This window comes from Scatophagus argus, chromosome 1 (assembly GCF_020382885.2).
Source record: "Scatophagus argus isolate fScaArg1 chromosome 1, fScaArg1.pri, whole genome shotgun sequence".
Taxonomy (NCBI): domain Eukaryota; kingdom Metazoa; phylum Chordata; class Actinopteri; family Scatophagidae; genus Scatophagus; species Scatophagus argus.
This window is the reverse complement of record NC_058493.1, coordinates 19,105,401-19,125,110: the sequence shown is the minus strand read 5'-3', so window position 1 is coordinate 19,125,110 and position 19,710 is coordinate 19,105,401. Positions and strand designations below refer to the sequence as shown.

Below are 19,710 nucleotides of genomic sequence, written 5' to 3'. Positions count from 1 at the left end.
GTTCAACGGACAATATGAAGGCAGTGGATATTTTGGATGATTTGATTTTAAGAATATTTATCTATTTAATAAAAAACAGTCACTGTAATACATACACAATAATTATATATTTTTTTATGTTAATACCAAATAAAAAGTGAAAACCTCGTCCAGGGCAATTCCTTAAAGGCTCAGCTTGTGTGACCTTTAGTGATGCCAAGTGACTCCTTCCCATTTTGCATCTTGTTTGAGTGCCTGAAATGATTTTCCTAATTTATTGAGAACATATGCAGAGTTTTCTGGAGAAAGCTAGCTCATTTCCATGAGACATACGGAAGGGATCTTCCACAATTGCTGCTCCTACTACAGTTCCTGCAGCATTATGAGCTTTGGCTCTGTACATCATAATAACCATGGACATGTTACTCCGAACTGCTATATTTTTGTGGATTTTTTCAGTTGGATTTCTGTTTTTCCCAGAAAAGTCCGAGGCCTGTCCAGGGAATGACTTACCTATGTTGTGTGAATTTGTTTTCAGAAATATCTGTTTTGAGTTTGTTGAGGGATCCGACACCTGGTCCCAAGCCAGGAGCAGCTGCGAAAAGCGAGGAGGGGAACTCCTGAAGGTGATGAACAGCCCAATCAAAATCTTTCTGAAGAACATCACCAGAGCTAGAACCAGCAATTTCACCTGGTGGCTGGGGGAGAGGGTCCAAGAGACGTACCAGGGACCTGCCTCAGGTGAGTAAAATACACACTCACACGTGCACACACACACACACACACACACACACACACACGTACACAACATCTGCTTTTTATGAATAATTTGTGTTTTTGGCTTGTGATCCTTAAAATCAAGCAATGCCTATTTGCCTTTTTTAAACAAGACAAACTTTTCGAATGTATCAGTGTTTAATGTTGTCTTAACATGAGCAGCAGTAGCCTAAGAGCTTTGCCAGCAAAGGGGATAAGAATTAACAAAATTCAACTTTAATAGGCAAACGAGACAAAATTAGTACATGCGAGATGTACAAATAAGAAATGAGATGGAAGTTATTATTTCTTAATAAATAAGTTAATCCAGATGACATTTGACCATTATGATATTTAATGCATAATGAAATTACACAGTACTTGGACTGCAACTTCCTTCAATAAAGATTTTATCTGATATCATTCAAAGCTTCACTGTTGAGAGTTGAATTGAGGCCCTTTTCTTTCCAACTCCCAGTCTTTTTGTGGAGGCTGTTTCACTATCTTTAGACATCTTAAAGAATAATAGATTAGTCTCCAAAATGAATGACAGATTAATCAGCAGTACCGCTGTAAATTTTTTTTTATCTTGAAGGGTAATGTAAGGCAAAGGAAATCCTCCAAATGGTGTGTCTGTGTGTGTTTGTGTGCAGAAAATGTTGGCGTTTTAAATGACAGCTGCTCATACATGAAGCTGAATCCACTTCAGCTCATCACAACGTCTGACTGCAACCAGAGACGAGGTTTCCTCTGCATCCACAGTATGCAACAGCTCCTTAATCGCTGCTTTAACTCTCTCCTTTTCCCTTTGTTCCTTTCTGTCTCCCTTTCTTCCTCTTTTCTCTTGCATTCGTCATAACTAGGTAAAATGTCTTACAGTTTTCTTTCACTTGATATGCAAAGTGCTATTTGTTAAAAGTGTCATTCTTGTTTTTAAGGATTCTGGTCTTCACTGAACAAAGAGGTAAGAGGTGCATTTCACAGTGAGTAAAAAAACCATAAACATCAAGACTGAATTTTCATATGTTAGTTTTGTTCATGTCTTCTTTGTAGACGCCATTAGTATCCAGTTCTGCAACTCCATCTCGTAAGTTAGATTGAAAATTGTTTAATTATTTCAGTCAACAGTGAAAGTGAATAATGGAAATCATACAGTTCAGTTTGTTTATCTGCCTTTCAAACCCACTTGGATTTCAGGGCTCAAAAGGGATGTAGATGCCAACATTGTCAGACTTCTCCAGGTTAGAAAAGTGCCATTAATTTTACATACAAACACACCCACACTGTTTGACACATGAACTGTGAAAACTCTTCAATAGTACAGTAACTGGCATTTTGATAATTAGAGCCCAAAGTTCACATGTGCTGTTTTCTGAGACAGGAAGCAGATGAAGAGCTACTGCGAATGGAAACGACAGCAGGGGAACCGACAAATCGCGGCAGTGTGCGTACCTTACCATGTTGGGAAGCCTCTGGAAAGTAGTTTATTATTGAACCGGTGCAATAAAAGTTGATCTCTTAATGGTCAAACAGCTAATAGCCCCCTGTGTTATTAGAGAGGTGGTGTAGTTACGTGCTATGTGTGCCCCACCTCATGCAGCTGGTGTCCTTTTTGTTGTTTTCGCCCCTGCCCCTCAGACAACACGAGTCCGCCACTGTATTATTGTAATTGTAAATTTTTTTGTCTGTTTTTTTTCCCTTTTCACAGAAAAAATTCATTCAGGATTTGTTGGAGGGCACGAAAACAGTAACTCCAGAATTTGCTAGGAAAAACAATGACACGATCAGACACATCATCCGCTGTAGCACTGGCATCCTTCTTCTCTCGATGAAAAAATGTGACATCCACATTAATCCAAACCCACCGGTAATCTCAAAAAAATGTCAGACTGTGGCAGCTTTAAGCATTCATTTTGTCATTTTGTTGTGTTAATGGCTGTTACAGTCAGGCGATGTTGCTTTTTATCCCATCTCCAGACTTTGCTTGAGAGTGTCCTTGAGATCATTCGGACTGTCTCTGGGCTGCTGGGTACCACAGAGACTACTACTATCAGGCACCCATCAGGCACAATCTATGAGAGCTTGTGAGTATCGCTCACCATTTCTTCAAATGCTTTTCAAACTTTAATTTCGTTTTTAACCATGTAAATATGGAAGCAGGTCTGTTTAAAAGCTGTTTCATGATATATTCCAAATTTTATTTTCCTGCCCCCAGTCATAAACCTGCTGACCTCAGCAATTCAGTGCTGGGTTCAGAGAAAGATGGTGAGTTCATTAAACTCCCATCATATTCAGCGCTTCAGTCTCAGCTCGGACAGTACAGCAAAATCTCCGCTCAGGTCTGTGTGTGTTATCATCATGTTTAAGTGTGTTTGTATATTTGTTGTCACCCACAGCCTTTCTAACAGAGCTTTTCTCCTTAGATGGCTACATTCTCAAGTAATCCCCATCCATCTGATGACAATGTAACAGGGACTGTTAGCAGCCTTTCACTTCGTGATGGAGACACAGAAATAAAGCTAACAAACCTGCCAGAGATGATAGAGGTCCAGTTATTTCTTTTTTTATGTCAGTGCCAAGCAATGGAAAAGCAAAAGTGATATTTGCAGAACATAATGCATTACATACAGACAATTTAACGTTGTGGTGTCCAGGGCCCAGTTGGTGCCATTTTAAAAATGGCAGAAGTGAGATTGAAATTTTACATGAACAACCAGGAAACAACCAGTTTTATTAGAAGTTTAGAGACCTGGGAGGTGAAAAGAAGCAGCTAGTGACAACTTGTTTATCGAAACGCTTAACACATGATTGTGTAGACCCTTCCTGGATCAACTGTGGAGTAAGGAATCGTCACCTAACTGGGGAGAAAAGGTGCTAAATAAATAACTTCAAAGAGAAGAAGAAAAATAACTTTTTTTTAAAATTATTGTGTCATGCATATGATTTAAAAATAAGAAAAATTCCAATTGATGTAACTTAAAAAAAATCTGATTTTCGTGTCAACAATCAAAATTATGCATATTCTTAATAATGTAAATGCTATATAGGATATAGGATAAGATACTTAGCTACATCAAAGTCATTAAATAATTTTTCCACCTTGCCTTCTTTTCAACACTTCTGATGCAAAGTTAGCCAAAATATCAATTTCAAATTAAACTGACCCTCTTTGGTCACTGAAGTATTTTCAGAACAGAGAAAGGAAACTTTCCTCCCAGAGCTCACACATCTATTTTTGTCCTGGATATTTTTGAACAGACAAAATTTATTGGGTACAGCGATTGCAACCAAAGATCTTAATTCTGTCTATATTTTGCTTAATTAACATATTTGTCCTTTATTCTGAGTTTAACGGTAATAACTTGCTTTCTCTCGTCTCTCCAGATCTATATGCCTCGTTTAAATGCGTCAGCAGTCATGAATAGTACTGTTGTGTTGGAGAAAGATACAAGAGCTCTGACCACATTCAACATCTTAGACCCTAATGTGACCATCTTCTTCAGCGTGGAGCCCAGTGCCAATGTGTCATTGATTCTTAAGTTGTCTCAAGGGTCACCTCCTAACCATACATACTCTAGCAACTCCACCATCCTGAGCCAAACAGGTAACTGTCACGACAAGCAGGCACTGATCTGCTGCCACATGCTCTAAGCTCCGTTCACAAAATAGTAGCAGACATCTGTTTGCCACAGTTTGCACTACATGTTTGTGCTCCCACTTATTGTGCATATTAGTATATCAGACAAAGTGTTTGTTTTGTTTTGTTTTTTTTTGTTTTTTTAATTCTGGTTTTATCCTGATTTTTGCAACAGGAGGCTATCGCTGGATGATAACTCCAGAGATGTTACAGCAGACTCCTGGAGTCTGGCATGTTGACACCAGACTCTTTAATTCTACTTGGGAGCCAGGTCTGACACTGAGGATCAGTTCTTTTATGAGCAAATGCTTGTACTGGGACACAGAGAACCAGACATGGAGCACTGATGGCTGCCAGGTGAGTTTCAACCAGGATAAGGTCTGATAAGCTTGGCTCATGTACAGTAATGTTCTGTGAATTAGGTGCATATCAGACAGTGATGAATGTGGTGTCTTTGTCTCAGGTGGGAGAGAAAAGCACTCCAGGACGAGCACAGTGTCTGTGTAACCACCTCACTCTCTTCGGGAGCTCGTTCTTTGTGATGCCGAACCACGTGGACGTATCTCGCACATCGGAGTTGTTTGCCACTGTGTCTGAGAACTACGTGGTGCTGGCACTGTTGTGTGCTTTCTTTGGCCTGTACCTGATCACTCTGCTGTGGGCCTGCTATGCTGACCGCAGGTCACGCTCCAAGGTCAGTCTCTCCAGGCGGAACTCGAAAATCGAGTCTGTTTGTATGTGTTTGTCATGAATACAGTTTTATCACGTGGGCACAATTCAGCAACCCGAAACTCAACGAGCCACATAAGAAATAAGTCTATTCTGTTCTGTATAATGAAACAATCATAAGAACACTCCAGCATTAAGCCACATTTTCATACTCAGTGTTCTTTTTTTAAATGGTAGATCTTTTATGAGGAAATTTAAACTCTGTCCAAATAAGGTAGTTTCTGCCAACATGTTCATGTTTATGAACATGTTTATGAATATTTTATGTTGAATCATCAGAGGAAGATGACTCTTCTGGAGGACAATCATGCCGGCGCACTGTACAACTATCTGATCAGTGTTCAAACTGGCCATCGCAAGAATGCTGGGACTACTGCCAATGTAAGAGTCTTCTTTTTTGACTTACACTCTTTGACTTATTATTTATGTCTTTTTAATATTCCTAACACAACAACAAATTAAATTGTTCTTATAATCATTGTTTTGCTCAGGATACAAAACATCTTGACTGAAAGAGTCATACTGCATGTTTACAACACATTGTGTATACTCCAAATGAACACATGTTTTCTAGGAGAGGTTCACAATATTTAAAGTTCATCTTGAAACAATAGTAAGGTTCTTATATGAACAGTATGAACAGGAGGAATTACTACAAGCAAAACTTGTTTCAGTGGTCGCCTGGGCACTTGACTGTTGTTTTTAGACACATTTGAAGAATTGTAAGGCAATCCTTCGATGAATAAATTTGTTTTTTGGCCAATCTACAAGTCTTGCTTGTTAGAATTTACCAGCACCACTTCAGTGCATTGGATTAGTTTACCCAGTCAGAACAAGAAACATAGATAGTAGCAAAAGTGGGCTTTGAGTTAATGAAAAACTTAAGGACATTAACATTAACAAGTATTTTTAATATTATATACTTCCCCCAACTGAATTATCATTCAATGATGCAACTTTAACAAAAAGATAAAGCAGCTAACTATTTACTGTGATGGATTAAAAGTTGATTCAAGTCTTTTTAAAAGTTGCCAAAATCTTTTTTTTTAAAAAAAAGAAGAAAAAAGCCTGGAGAATAAGCAGAAAGCACTGATCTGCTTGCACTTTGTTTTAGAAAATGGTTAACTGTTCTGATGAAATGATTTGTAGTGAATGGTCAAAACGATATACAAACACCACATCTGTCCTTTTGAATAACCTCGGTTCAGGGTACTGAAGTGTGAACCGCATGGTGCTGCATCAGTACATTATTTATGTCCTGCAGGTGACAGTGAAGCTGACTGGCTCAGAGGGAGAGAGTGACTTACACAACCTCACAGATCCTGACAAGCCTGTGTTTGAGAGGGGAGCTGTTGATATGTTCTTGTTGGCCACACCTTTCCCACTGGGCGAAGTGCGTAACCTCCGGCTGCAGCATGACAACTCTGGAGGCCATCCGTCATGGTACTAGAGACAGACACGCAGCATACTTCACTAGGGATTAAAACATTTAGTACTGCCTCAGATTAGGATACAGTGCTTCCCAGAAAAATGAACCTGTTTTCATTTTACATTGACTTCCCAACGTTATCCATGGCAGCTATTTGAAAATAGCATACTGAAACCACTATAAATGATGTTTACTTACAGGTTTACCTTGAAGTGATACTTACATAGATGTGCATGTTCTTATATTTGGATTGATCCAGATCAACATATGAATAAATGGAGAGTGTAAGTGTAAACCTGTAAACAGGGCTGTTAAAGCTGAGTACAGGTAGCGTTTGTTGCCTCTCCTCAATGACACTTCAGAATGTCAGACCTGCCTCATCACGTAGCACTACCTTGTTTTGACGTCTCATTAAATTCCACTCTGAGCATGCTTAACACATGCACACACACGTTGGTGGAGAACAGAGATGAGCTTTTGTGTAATATAGAAATAAAAACTGGTCTTGAAGTACTCCCAGTAAGATGCTATGGCCACTGCAGCATCAGCATCCTTGAGTTCAATTTAAAATAAAATACACAACATACATAATATGAGTATAGAATTCTCTCCTCATGCTGCCATTTGGTGCTCACCATTTGCATTTCTTACATAAAATTACCCATATGGTAAATGTGGAATCGACCTCTCTTTATAAACAGGTATATAAACAAGGTGACAATACAAGACCTCCAAACACGACAGGTGTGGCATTTCTTATGTGACTGCTGGCTGAGCGCTGATCGTGGAGACGGCATGACCAAGAAAGCCTTCAGTGCTGCAAAGAGCAACGAGATTACCAGCTTCAGGTCAGAGCTGGACCAATCTCACACTGCTGAACTGATCCTGCTCTTGAGGAAGTCATGTAACTTGATCAGTGCCATCTCTGTTTTGCCCTGGCAGGAATATTTTCCAGAGTAGAACATCCACTGGTTTTAGGGACGAACACATCTGGATGTCCATAGTGGATCCTCCCTCACGCAGTCCATTCACACGAGCCCAGAGGGTCTCTTGCTGCATGAGCCTGCTCCTCTGCACCATGGCCATCAATATCGCCTTCTGGAACATTCCTGTAGATCAGACCTCGCCAGTGCTATTTGAAATTGGTAAATAATGGAAAGTTTAATTATTTAAGCTGTTTCTTATTTTTAATGACCTGAGGAGCAAAATCTTTCTGTTAATTTCATGACTGTTGCTGTTGCTACAAAACAATCGTGTTATAGGCATCTAACAATGACTGGTGAACTTTTCACTTTTGCAAAAAGATGTCTATATAGATGCATATATAGAGTTCAAGAGTATGATATCTTGAATGAAAGGTCAGTTGTACAGTTTAGTAAAAGTTGGATAATAAAGAACTAATGAGTATCTAATGTGTAAAATAATGAGAGCTTTACTTTAGGTCTAAAAGTTTTGTATTAAAGATCAAAAGGCTGAAGCCAATATATGCACTGGAGGTGGAAATAACAATTTAAGAAACAAGTTAATTGTCAGTCAGTTGTTTCTTGATATATCATACAGTCTCTACACCTCTGCTTTCACATGTGCAACTGAGGCACATGGAGGCGTCAGCATAGCCTTGCGGCAATTCATGAATAGAGTATGTGTGGGATGAGACAACAGAGACAATCCTTTGACCTGTTTCTTGCCTCTCAGAGGTTACAGGTGGTTCAACAGGCATACAAGTAAGATCACTAATGCAAAAAATTTTCTCCCAATGTGTGTGCACACATGGGATTGTATGTAACAGGAACCTCTCCTGGAAGTTATTTAGCCAGTCTCAGACCAGCAGTAAAACCTGCAGACATACTCACGCTGTTGTCACCACCTGCACGCTAAAGTAAAAGTTAAAGTAGGTTTAACACGAACACTAGCTAAGGCATCAGCCACTGTTTGTTTTTTGTTTGTTTGTTTGTTTTTATCTTTATGTGTGTATTTCTACATTTTACACTTGTACTACCTGTTACCTAAAATGAAATTGCTCTTCCTTTCCAAATAAAAAGGACAGTCTTAACACCAACGTGCCGAATCCTGTGTGACTGGATGATCCTGACACAATCCATCACTGACACAATGTCCTTGTGTGTTTTTTTTTTCCAGGTACATTGCAAATCACCTGGCAGGAGATCATGGTTGGTGTGGAGAGTGGTCTTCTTATGTTTCCAATCAACATCCTCATTATCACTATCTTCAGAAGCATCAGACCTCGCATAGTTTCAAAATCTCCAAAAGCCGACCCTGAGGGGCAACCGAGACCTTCTGCAGTTACCGTACCAAGTCTTCTGAAGGTGTGTTTTTGTGATATCGAAGTGTGTGAAAGTGTATTCAGCACTTTGTGTGGCTTATTTCCGTGCATTTACCTTGCCTTACCGAGCCCAAAGACACATATTTTCCATTCAGTTTATGTTGCATTAACTGTAGGGGTTTTGTGTGGCTTTGACTTCCACTGACCTTTTACTGTATAATATGTAGTCATACTTTTCTATGCTTTTGATCAGATAGCATACATGTAGTGTTGGGCATTTATCATGCATCCCTCCTAGGATACAGAGGAAGTGATTTCATTGGTGAGCAGAAGTCCGAGAAACAAGATGCCCGAAATGCACAGACTGGAGTCCATAGCTGACCTCTGCCCTGCTTTGGACAAGCTGCATGAATTCATCCAGCTCATGCAGGGTAGTTTTTTTGTTATTATTTATTTTTTTAGGCAGAAGAATAGCCTTTATTACCTTGTGTTAGCCTGACTCAATTTTAAAACAAGTATTGTTGTATTGTCTGTACTGCACTGTAAAGGTAAAGGGATTAAAATACATTCAAACAAATCAAACATGGCTATGCCCTATCACAGCACAGATACATCCTGAGGTTTCAAGGATGAGGCTGTCAGTAATGTATATTTTTTGTTGAGAAGAGTATGTCTCTCCACACACTAGTTACAAGCTGGTCTGTATGTAATCCTCAAAGGGGAGAGTGAGAGTGACCCCCATTGGGTGTACTGCAGCAAGTTCCTCCTCGCCGGGCTCTGCCACCTCATGATGTGCCTGGAGAAATTGGATGGAAGGAACTTCCTGAGTCCAGAAGAGTACCAGCAGACCCTCAACATCACCAACATGCTGGTTCGCAAGGCTGAGATGGTCTTCACCAGCCACTTGACCTACTGGTCAGCACTCTGGCCAACACACAAAACACACAGAAATAAAAATAATATCTGTATGGACACATCACTGGTTTTATTTAATTGCAACATTTCGTGTGACATCCTTCTTCCCTTCCTTCCTGTGGCTCTGCCCAGCCCTCCTCCCGTGAAGAAGAAGAAGACGAAGAGGTCGGCTGGCTGCTGGCTGCCCTGGTGGTGTGTGTTCCTGGGCTGGTTTCTATTGCTGTCCATCAGTGGAGTATCGACTTTCTTCACCCTGTTGTACGGCTTTGAATATGGAAAAGAAAAGTCCATCAAGTGGGTCATGTCTCTGGGCCTCTCCCTTTTCCAGAGCATCTTTATACTGCAGCCTCTCAAGGTAGGTAATAAGACTGTATGAGTGAAGACCATTTGTTTCCTGTAGAAATATCTGATAATAATATATAATAACTTGTTTAAAAGACTTTATTGTTTTTTACATTTCTTTGCATCAGGTACACAATAGATTTCCTCTGGCTTGTTTTTGTTTGCAGGTGATAGGCGTTGCTGTGTTTTTTGCATTACTGCTGAAACCTGTAGCTGTGGAGGAGACTGAAGAAATTGAGCAAGTGCTATTAGGTAAGAAGAACATTATGCTGCCCATCTGTTCCCAAAACTGGTTAAGGTGCATGGGCTGTTAGCTGTCAGTAAAATATTGCAATTACTGTGTGTAAAACTTTAATGCCAGCTCTCTATGAACAATGTGTCATGTACAATGTATGCAGTATGCACTTTTCTCTTTTCCCTGAAGTTCAGCACTGCAATCTAACTAATTCAGCCAGTTTTTCATCTGTCATCCTCCATAAAGCTGGTGTATTTAATAACAATGAGGGAAACAATGTGTTGCTTGGAGTGTCAGCCTTGCAGATAATTATTATCATCGAACAACTTCAAGATAGTATTTAACAGCAGAGTTGATGAGTAGCTGGTCAAAATAGTGGAGCATTTAGTGGCTAAAGAGATCATTTTTTTCCATGGGGGTTTGTGGGGAAACAAACAGAAAAACAGAACTATAAAAAGAGTGAATATTAGACTTACATTTACCAAAAACATGTTTCTATATTGTGTTATAATGTTTAAATAAGCAACGGATTGACTAACATGTTCACCAACTTAAACAATGCAAATATGTCAGTGGTGTGTTGTTGGTGCTGCCCCCAAGTGGCCAAAACTCAGCTAATGCAATTTTAAAGACCTTATTACTTACTGTTATTTATAGAGCTATAATATAGACAGTAAAGGGAACATTTCTCTTACTTTCTCACTAATTCACTCACTAAAATGCCTTTCAAGCATTTCACTTGAAACAAAAACTTGCATAAAACAAACATGTATTACTAGAGTCAACTGAATTTTACGAATAATTTTCTTTTAAAGAATATACAACATCTAAATTTAACCTATCACATCAATTGTTCAGTCCAAACTACATATTCATTATTGATCAAGCAGACAGAGGTATCTGTTCCATTTTGTTTCAGGCTGACTGCACAGAGCTCTCATGTAATGATGCATATGAAACAGTAAAAACATTTGCTTTGGCAGCTATAAGCTTGTGACCCTTTTAGTCTCTCAAGTGACTTTTCTTCCTCTTAAGTGTATCTTTGCATCCTTGCTTCAGTTGAAGAGAAGTGAAGTACTGTGAGTCTTACTGCAATGTCTTCTCCATTTAACAGAGCAACAGGACAAATGTAGACGGTACTCTGGCAGGGACACACTGTGAGGAAGCTGCATTTAGCGGGATAAGCTGTCTTTTCTGATGAGCACAGCTGCAATCCACAACACCCTCACTTCTTAAACACTCTTTTGCACTTATTGGAAGTTTTACTTTCTAAATATAAAAATTGCATAACACGTTCTGCTGTTTTCTGTGTGTACAGAATCTCAAATGTCTGATAAAGTTTTCACAGTAAACGCGTAATTAAATAGCTGTTGCTCTTGCATGTCAAAGTGTTGCTTTTTTCAAGTCATTTGCTATCCACGATTATGTGTGTGTATGCAAAGTAAATCTCTGGTTTCATGTTATCTGTGGGCACATTGCTAATTTCATGTCGACAGATTAAATTGGTTGAATCCATTTACAGCTTCAAAGGGCCCTGAAGCGGCAGTTTGGGGGTCAAAAATTGTGAGACGTGCCATCTTTGAGCTATTTTGGAGCAAATTTTTTGAATATCTACAGTACACTCTCTTGTTATATACGCTGTATGTGTCAAAGGCTCTTCGGCTGAATCCTTCTTCTTTTAGCATGAAAATTATAATGACAGATTATTTGCTATTAGCGACTTTAAAAATGTTGACAGGGACAGCATTTAAAGTACAGCCACAGCCTACTGCTGTCAATGTGACTAATCGTCACAGCGTATGACGACCGTCCTTTGATGGCACACCGACGAGGACTTTCACTTTTAGAAGAGCGGGAAGGTGCATTTGTGTAATTTCACATGTGGCAGCAAATTACTAATTGAAGACTTTTTTCATTTCACCTCCGTCACGGTAATACATGCTGAAGGTGCATGTCATGACTTTTCATCATACATGCCTACTTCTATGTGCTTCACTCTGTCCTCCCTTTTGAATGATTCATGCAGCGGACCAAACAACACTCCAATTTATGCTTTTGATCGGGGAGTACAAGCAGACATTTGCAGACATTTCAGTGTCCTGTCTTATAGCGTCTGTGCTTTAATCAGAAAAACTACTTAATTATTACAACTATTTATATTTATTGTTTTCAACTATCAGTACTGTAAGTGTGTTTGAGCATGAATAAACTCATCTGTTAAAGTTTTCATGTATTTAATGTATCAGTGATGTTTATTTTAATAAGATAAGTGTGTAAACCTGATTGTCAAAGCCAAAACCACCATTCTGTGCCTCACAATCACTGTCACTATTATTATTTCCATAATTATTATACTAATTTGATGTAAGTTTTTGTTTCCTGACAACCTTTCAGATTCACCATTCTTTAGCACAGGGTAGGAATTTGCAAACACTAAGAAGTGGAACAATGTGGAGTGAAACCAAGTTAAATCAAGATGATTTATGCTAGGAAAATAAACAAATTTGCTGTTGCTATCATGCTGACCCTTACTTCACTAAAATTCAGCTTGGATCCATTTTTATTAGGTGTTTTGCCCTTTTGTTGGGGGTGTGATAATTTCAGAAATGAGAACAACTGGCTTACACTAACTACGTGTCGAACAGACATTTTGTGGTCCAATATACAGACGGTTCATATTCTAGTAATCCTATCAGAATTAAAACAAATCTGTTTGCTGTCTAATGATTTACAATCACTACTGAAAAAGCAGTGCTTGACCTACTTCGCTGTATATGACCAGAGCAAATGAGACTTACATCACCTGAACTGTACCGTCAGTCTCTGAAAAACCACTACAACAAAGCTTGTTCTGATTTCCTGTGCAGAATGAGTCCTTTCAGTGAAATTACCAGAAAATGCAGAAAAAAAAACAAGCTTACAACTCTCATTTTCTCCACAATGCCTCGGCATAACAGCTAGCACCATAATCACGCCACAGTAATTTATTGACTCCTTCACTGAGTAAAATGAGCTGGTGACGTTACCAGTAATGCTATGTATTGTAAGCTAATAATGAACAGCTTGTCGGTGCTGCTTTTCAAGGCCAGCGTGCTCTGTGGTGTTTATAGTGGGCCAGGAGAAAGCTCTACGTAATACAAAATGAAGACAAGTTTTTTGCTGCTTGGCCTTGATGTCATTGTGATGTAACACAGGCTTGAGTCAACCCAAATACTTTGCATTAAACATCTTTATAATATATAGTGCTTAGTTCTCGCACAGGCTGAATGCACTTAAACACTTGTGCATTTAAATCAGAGCGGGGGGGGGGGGGGTGAATTGAATAAAATGGACTCAGGGAGAGCCACTCACTGTTCTTTTTCCATGTACAAGACTGTGTGTAATCTTACAGCTTTCAAAGTCTCACTCTTCTGTCTCTTATGCTAGTGGGTATTATCTACGTTTCACATTTTCATATGCCTCATCTTTTTCCACGTCTCAGTGAGCTCTACCAACAAAATCTATCTCACCCATCAAGCTATTTCTCAAATACCTTCCCAGCAGCCTTTGCCAGTGTCCTCTCAAATAAATGACTGATTTTCAGGTCTGAATTTATCTTGATACATTGAAAGTTTAATGTAGGTTTGTTAAGTCACTGCTAATGCAGCATATACATTTCTCTTTAGGAATAATTCTTTCCCTTTCCCACTGAGGAACCCTGCTGGTTAACATTTGATATTACAACACTGTGTTGAGAACAGCAATGGCAAATGGAGTGAAAACATTTGCAGTGCCAAATAATCTTTTATTAAAATGTTTAAGTATACAGTGGAAAAAACTATTTATTTTTCAACAAGACACAATTTTGTGTCTCCAAAGTTTAGCATGAAAGAACAGTCCAACATAGAAAGAAAGTGAGCAGATCACAGCTCCGTAGTGTTAATTATCACTCTCTAAACATGTAAATCCTATTAATAAACTGTGTCTATTATCCAGCTGGAAAGCTTCACAGGCAGCTCTCCAGAGACTGCTGAATCATTTCAATCAAGGCCACCGTCCATTTGCCTTGCAAGCAGAGCTGGGTGTAGAGCAGACACCCTTAGAGCTGGGTGTGGTTAGGTTGCAGCAACAGGTCAGGTCTGTACGACAATGAAACCCTCCCACTCTGATTTCGCCAAAGGAAACAGAAACATCTACTTCTATTACGAAAACAAAGGTTGTTTTTTTTTTTTTTTTCATCCAAACAGCAAATTTCAACTTGACAGGTTTTCACAGAATCGTTTATGGGCTAAACAAAGTATAATGAATTGTGACTCAATGCAGGTAGCGTGTACCCAGTCTCGATGGATAACAAAAGCATAATCCTAGTACAGACTGGCAAGGCCTCTGATGAGAGATGTAACTAAGGCAAATGCAGTGGTGCACATAAAGTAGAGACATGCACAAAGGACAACACAAAGCTATTAGCTCTGGGGTCACTATTTACATCTATTCAATCCAATTAGCTTGTTGTGTGATTGCTTTTGCCTGCACACACTCTGCTTGTAAATTAAGTACTTCAATGATAAGAAAGTGCAGGTATTTGCTAAATTTGACATTCAAAAGAGCAAAAGAAAAACATTTATTTGAAGATATAGGGATATATAAAAACAGATTTGTCAAATATTGGACAACTCTCACCTACCAAACTGCTGTACACTTCAATCACTTGAAGTGTATAAATGGGTCTAACTATATCATTGTGTGTTATATTACAGATTTCCATACATTGTTTTATAGCTTTTATAGCATTTGTGACCCACCACCCTTTTAAGATGTGTCGCCATGAGGTTTTTCCAGGGGGGCTCATACACCCTTTTCCAGTTATATAATTAAAAATTGACACAGAAAAGGGACATATCAGCATGACTGTGCAAGACACTGAAAACATGCCTTCTATCTGTCCGGAAAATGACTGAGTACTGGAGCCTCGCCGTGGAAACAATCTGGAGCATTTGTTAGTGTGATTTCCAGCTCCTCATCAAAGCAGAGCAGCCAGTTTGACGTGTCTGACTGGTTTGAGACGGTGGCAAAGATTACAGCAACACGTCAAGTACAAAGCGGAATCAAGGCATGTATTGCATGTAAATAAGTAGTGGACGAAAACCCCAGGAAAAGCAACAATTAAAATCTAAGTGTGATTATACATTATGTCACTCTGACAAATGGGGGAAAGAAAAAAAAAATCTTGTGGAGTGACCTTAAATGAGAAAGACCGAACACATATGATTTTAGGTATGAAACTATACATATATATTTAGCCCGTATAGCTCATATATAAATAGAAAGAAGTTAAAACATGTTGAACTCACTCGTACTGCAAACAGAAATCAGATTTCTGCTAACCGTTAAGGTTGAGCGAGCAACCACACCCTCAGTAAGATGGTCATATTTATATAAATGAGGTAAGAATACATTTATGTTTGATATCTATGTGAGATTAATTCACTGCTGAAGGAGGAGAACGATCCAAATCTGACAGAGGAGCCTTGAACAATTTCCATTTCCTGTTTTGAGCTGTATTGGTGACGACACGGGCCTGTTTGTGTATAGACTGTGGATATAGCAGTTAGGTCTTTTTCTTCAGCTCCTCAAACCTCCGCGTCAAATCATCGAAGTCGATGTCATCCGAGGTGGTGGCGTTTCCACCAATGGAGGATGTGGGGAGTGTGTCCGGAACAGAGGGCAGTTCTGGGAGAGCGCTGTTGTCAAACAACTTTGTGTTTGGGCTGGGACCTGGAGAGTAATATAACGCATTCATATTAATTTACGCAGCAGTATATTTGGCAGTTTATACAACAGCTAAAAAACATAACACTCGTGAGTGTTGTGGGCACCAACTGTTCTTACATGACACACCTGACAGATAATATTTACAATATTTCAATTAATCTAGTCTAGTCTAATCCAAGAACAAAAGTCAACACTGAATTGCTCCTTACTATTACCTGCGAGACAAAACGCTACCGACAGCTTACTTTCCAACAAATGCTCTACTTATTCTTATGTGGTGACCTCCAGGAAATTATTTTACTGATAGAACTATAAAACTTTAAATAAAACATCTTCAAAAGGAATGAATGGGATTGTGGTTGAGTGTCACAGACGGGACGTGGAGGTTGGAAAGCCTTTTGAGACACACTAACGCAACGGATTTGTTGACAAGAACAAAAACATACTACAAGTTAAACTGTTGGTGAATGTTGGCAAAACTCACCTACAGCCTGCGAAGGAACAGAGGGTTTGGCAGTTATGTCATCAATCTGAGAACCAGATGAAATGTGTAAGGGATCATATCATCTTCACATTGAAATGAAATAATATTATTGTTATTAATTATAATATTAGTAATTATATACATTAGTGCTGACATACAATATACAACTGCATTGAATAATGCAGAAGTAAAAACAAACAGTAAGAAAATACAAGGGAAAACTGCAGGGGACTTTTCAGAAACCATCACCTTTAGTGTGTTAACACAAAAACAGACTTGCAGGACATAGCTGACCTAAGCTCTCTCCAAAAATGCACTTGCATCTGTTCATTCCAATCCCACAGCTGTTACAGTATTAGCACATTCCACACCCAGAATTTGGGCCTACTCTGAGAAACAGTGTAAAAGGTAGAGGAGAGGCAGAACTACAAACAAGCAGAATGAACTGCTCTTCCCTGAGTGGTGCCCTGCCCTGTCCAGCTGTCCGTCTTTGGGAACAGGAAGGGGGCATGGATGTGAGGAGTGGGGTCACTTACAGACTCATATGTGGGGGGAGAAGTGGGCAGCTGAGGGGGCTGCCCTCCTCCCATGGAGTGCGCAAAGTTGCTGTAGGTTCCAACTGGAGCATTAAATTGGTCCTGAGAGGTAAACAACAATCAGGTACAAGTCTGAAAGCCTGTACATGTTCAACTTCAAGCACCAGAAACAAAATTCTAAGTGACAATTATGATTTTTTTTGTGATCTGGGTCAACTGTACATTTAAAGTTCATTACATGAATATACTAATTAGGAAGATAAGACTGTACATACACAAAAATACATGCACTCACTCCATGGTTGGTCAAAATAACTTAAGATTTTCATCTACATTGACCAGTCTTAAGTTTTCTCTCACCAAATACATAACTCACAACAAAATCATGAAGAATAGGGTCTTTAAAATGAAATCTCTTACAGCTCCGTTTGGAGGTGGATAGTTGAAGGCTGGTGGCATAGGCATGGGCATGGGCATGGGCATATGCATATGCATAGGAGGAGCACTGAAACCTCCACCACCTCCTCCTCCTCCGCCAGACTTCTTGTCAGTGTCCACGTCAATCAGGTCTGCCTCCTCTCCAGAGCACACCTCAGGCTTTCCAGAGACAAGAGTGGATGAGTAAGTAAATAAAGACAATGCATGACTTCATCCTTCACTGTGTGCGAGTGATAACTGATTTTTAAATGCTCACCCGGACCATGGCGTCAGGTTCATATGGCACATTATAGTTCTTGGCGATCTCTATCAGGTAGCGTTCTACCAAGATCTTGGGAGGGGCCTCCACGCTGAGTTTGTGCATCAGCTATGGACATATCAGATACAGGATAAGATGCTTCTAAAAAAGTCACAAGACTAAAGGCTCATGCATTCTTGAACAGACTTGTGAGCAGTCAGTGGAAAAAATTACCTACCCTATCATTGACTGTGCCAATCTGGTTTGTCCTGCACAGCTTGCCATACTCCTTGCTATATTTTGCACATAGCTGGTCTGATACCTGGAAGAAGCATTTAGAAGAAAGATTTTCAAAATGTGCCTGATATGGATAAATGGACAGAACTTGCTAAATGTTGTTGGCAATTCTGCCAGCACCTTTTTAGATCTAGACAATACTTACAATTTTTAGTTCAGACACCTCTGACTGGAGACGAGGGGCTGCCCAGATGAGGGTGGACACTGCCTCCTGTAATCCTGGATCAAGTTCCCTAAATGGGAAAAGGAGTTAACGAGACCACAATAACAGCCTTAGAAAAAGTCAGTAACGAAGTTAATTTTCCACATTTCCCGTAACTGATGTAGCAGTGTGTTCAAAAAGTGGTATTGGTGCCCCTTGTTGGCTAAGTTACTCACTTCATGGACTGAATGAGGCCAAAGCGAGTCAGCAGCAGGTCACAGTAAAGCTCCAGGATCTCCATGGCTTCCACTAGATAGTCTTCTCTGATAATGTGCTCCACGCGGATCCGTGCCCGCTCATCCTTTCCTGATGACAGGTAATCTGCAATCTCCTTTCTTGCCTTTTGAGCAAGCTCAGCTTCATTTTAAATTAGTGAATTGGAGAGGAAAAACGTAAACTGCCATTAAGGGAGGAACAGAAAATGAAAAACTTGTCTTGCATACAATAACCCACTGAATCTACAGCAACTGTAGAAGAGCAGCAGGAGTAGAGTTTGTATTGGTTATTAAGACTTACTTTTCTTTTTCTCAAGGAGTTTGAGTCGGTTGATGACCAGCCGGAGGTTGACTCTTAACCTCTCTGCTTTGAATCCTCCTCCCAGCATGATGAGACTACAGAACAGGAGAGTGTGAGAGGAGTAGAATCCACACGGAAGTATAACATACAACCGAAACCAACCTACATAGTCCATCTAACCTCGCCCCCACCTCTGGGTCAGTGAGTCACTTAATCATGTGAGCATGACCAACCCATCGCAGCAGAATGACTCCGCATATTTACCCCAGACGCAACACACAGGAACAAACAAACATTAGCTTAAGTTAGTTTGCTATCCACTACTAGTTACTATCAAACGATTAACGTTGACAGCTTAGCACAGTTAGCTTTAGCCTGAGTTAGCGACGGACAGCTAATGGGGCCACCTAAGCTATGCTACTTTAAACGTCACCATCTTGGCCACTGTTTCTGTTCTATCAGTTATTTATTTAATCACACTGTTAAAGACACGCTAAGAAACCCTATTTGTCACTGCGGCCAAAACTTGGCTTTTAGCTAGTCGCTGCTTTGTTAGCAGTCTTCTGTTCTGTCATCGTTTGCGCTAGCTAACTTACTTAGCCCTCGTTCAACGCTAGCAAAATAAAAACAAATTGATCAAACACACTCGGGGTGTTTGAATGACAGGATCATTGTTAAACGATCAACAGTTAGCAAATTAACAGAGACTCACCTGCTAGTATTAGTCAAGCGTACACACCAACTTATTTGGGTTTCTGTCTGTGTTTCGTCGCCTGGTTCACTTCCGTGATTATCTCTGGTGACGTCGTGGGAATTTTACCTCAGGGGGCGGGGCCTTCAAACTTCAAGTGAAGGCAAAATTTACTTACGTACTATGTACTGCGTGTCATTCCACAGGCAAAACATCATACAGGCTAATGAAAAATTCATTTATATAGCGCC

The 19,710-nt window shown here is 39.7% G+C and overlaps 2 protein-coding genes across 3 annotated transcripts; one reads left to right on the top strand and one right to left on the bottom strand.

Annotated features, from left to right (window-relative positions):
* Positions 1-330: 330 nt before the first annotated feature.
* Positions 331-12,539, top strand: LOC124059479 (polycystic kidney disease protein 1-like 2). Its single transcript, XM_046389498.1, has 23 exons — positions 331-720; positions 1,389-1,496; positions 1,674-1,699; positions 1,789-1,822; positions 1,933-1,976; positions 2,117-2,179; positions 2,444-2,602; positions 2,713-2,819; positions 2,951-3,074; positions 3,159-3,281; positions 4,120-4,339; positions 4,548-4,729; positions 4,836-5,066; positions 5,381-5,482; positions 6,366-6,544; positions 7,232-7,378; positions 7,473-7,675; positions 8,670-8,857; positions 9,113-9,245; positions 9,534-9,729; positions 9,862-10,084; positions 10,239-10,323; positions 11,421-12,539. The coding sequence occupies exons 1-23, from the start codon at positions 393-395 to the stop codon at positions 11,465-11,467; spliced, it is 3,252 nt and encodes a 1,083-aa protein (XP_046245454.1). The 5' UTR covers positions 331-392; the 3' UTR covers positions 11,468-12,539.
* A 1,530-nt stretch (positions 12,540-14,069) lies between these two features.
* ist1 (IST1 factor associated with ESCRT-III) lies at positions 14,070-19,619 on the bottom strand. 2 transcript variants are annotated; one of them, XM_046389477.1, is made up of 10 exons: positions 19,481-19,619; positions 18,769-18,863; positions 18,429-18,609; positions 18,196-18,283; positions 17,992-18,075; positions 17,772-17,882; positions 17,498-17,674; positions 17,078-17,179; positions 16,542-16,587; positions 14,070-16,060 (listed from the first exon to the last, which is right to left on the bottom strand). In XM_046389477.1, the coding sequence occupies exons 2-10, from the start codon at positions 18,854-18,856 to the stop codon at positions 15,894-15,896; spliced, it is 1,044 nt and encodes a 347-aa protein (XP_046245433.1). In that variant the 5' UTR covers positions 18,857-18,863; positions 19,481-19,619; the 3' UTR covers positions 14,070-15,893. The 2 variants fall into 2 exon arrangements, with proteins under 2 accessions (XP_046245433.1, XP_046245441.1); XM_046389485.1 differs by having other exon boundaries at positions 16,542-16,548.
* Between the last annotated feature and the right edge of the window lie 91 nt (positions 19,620-19,710).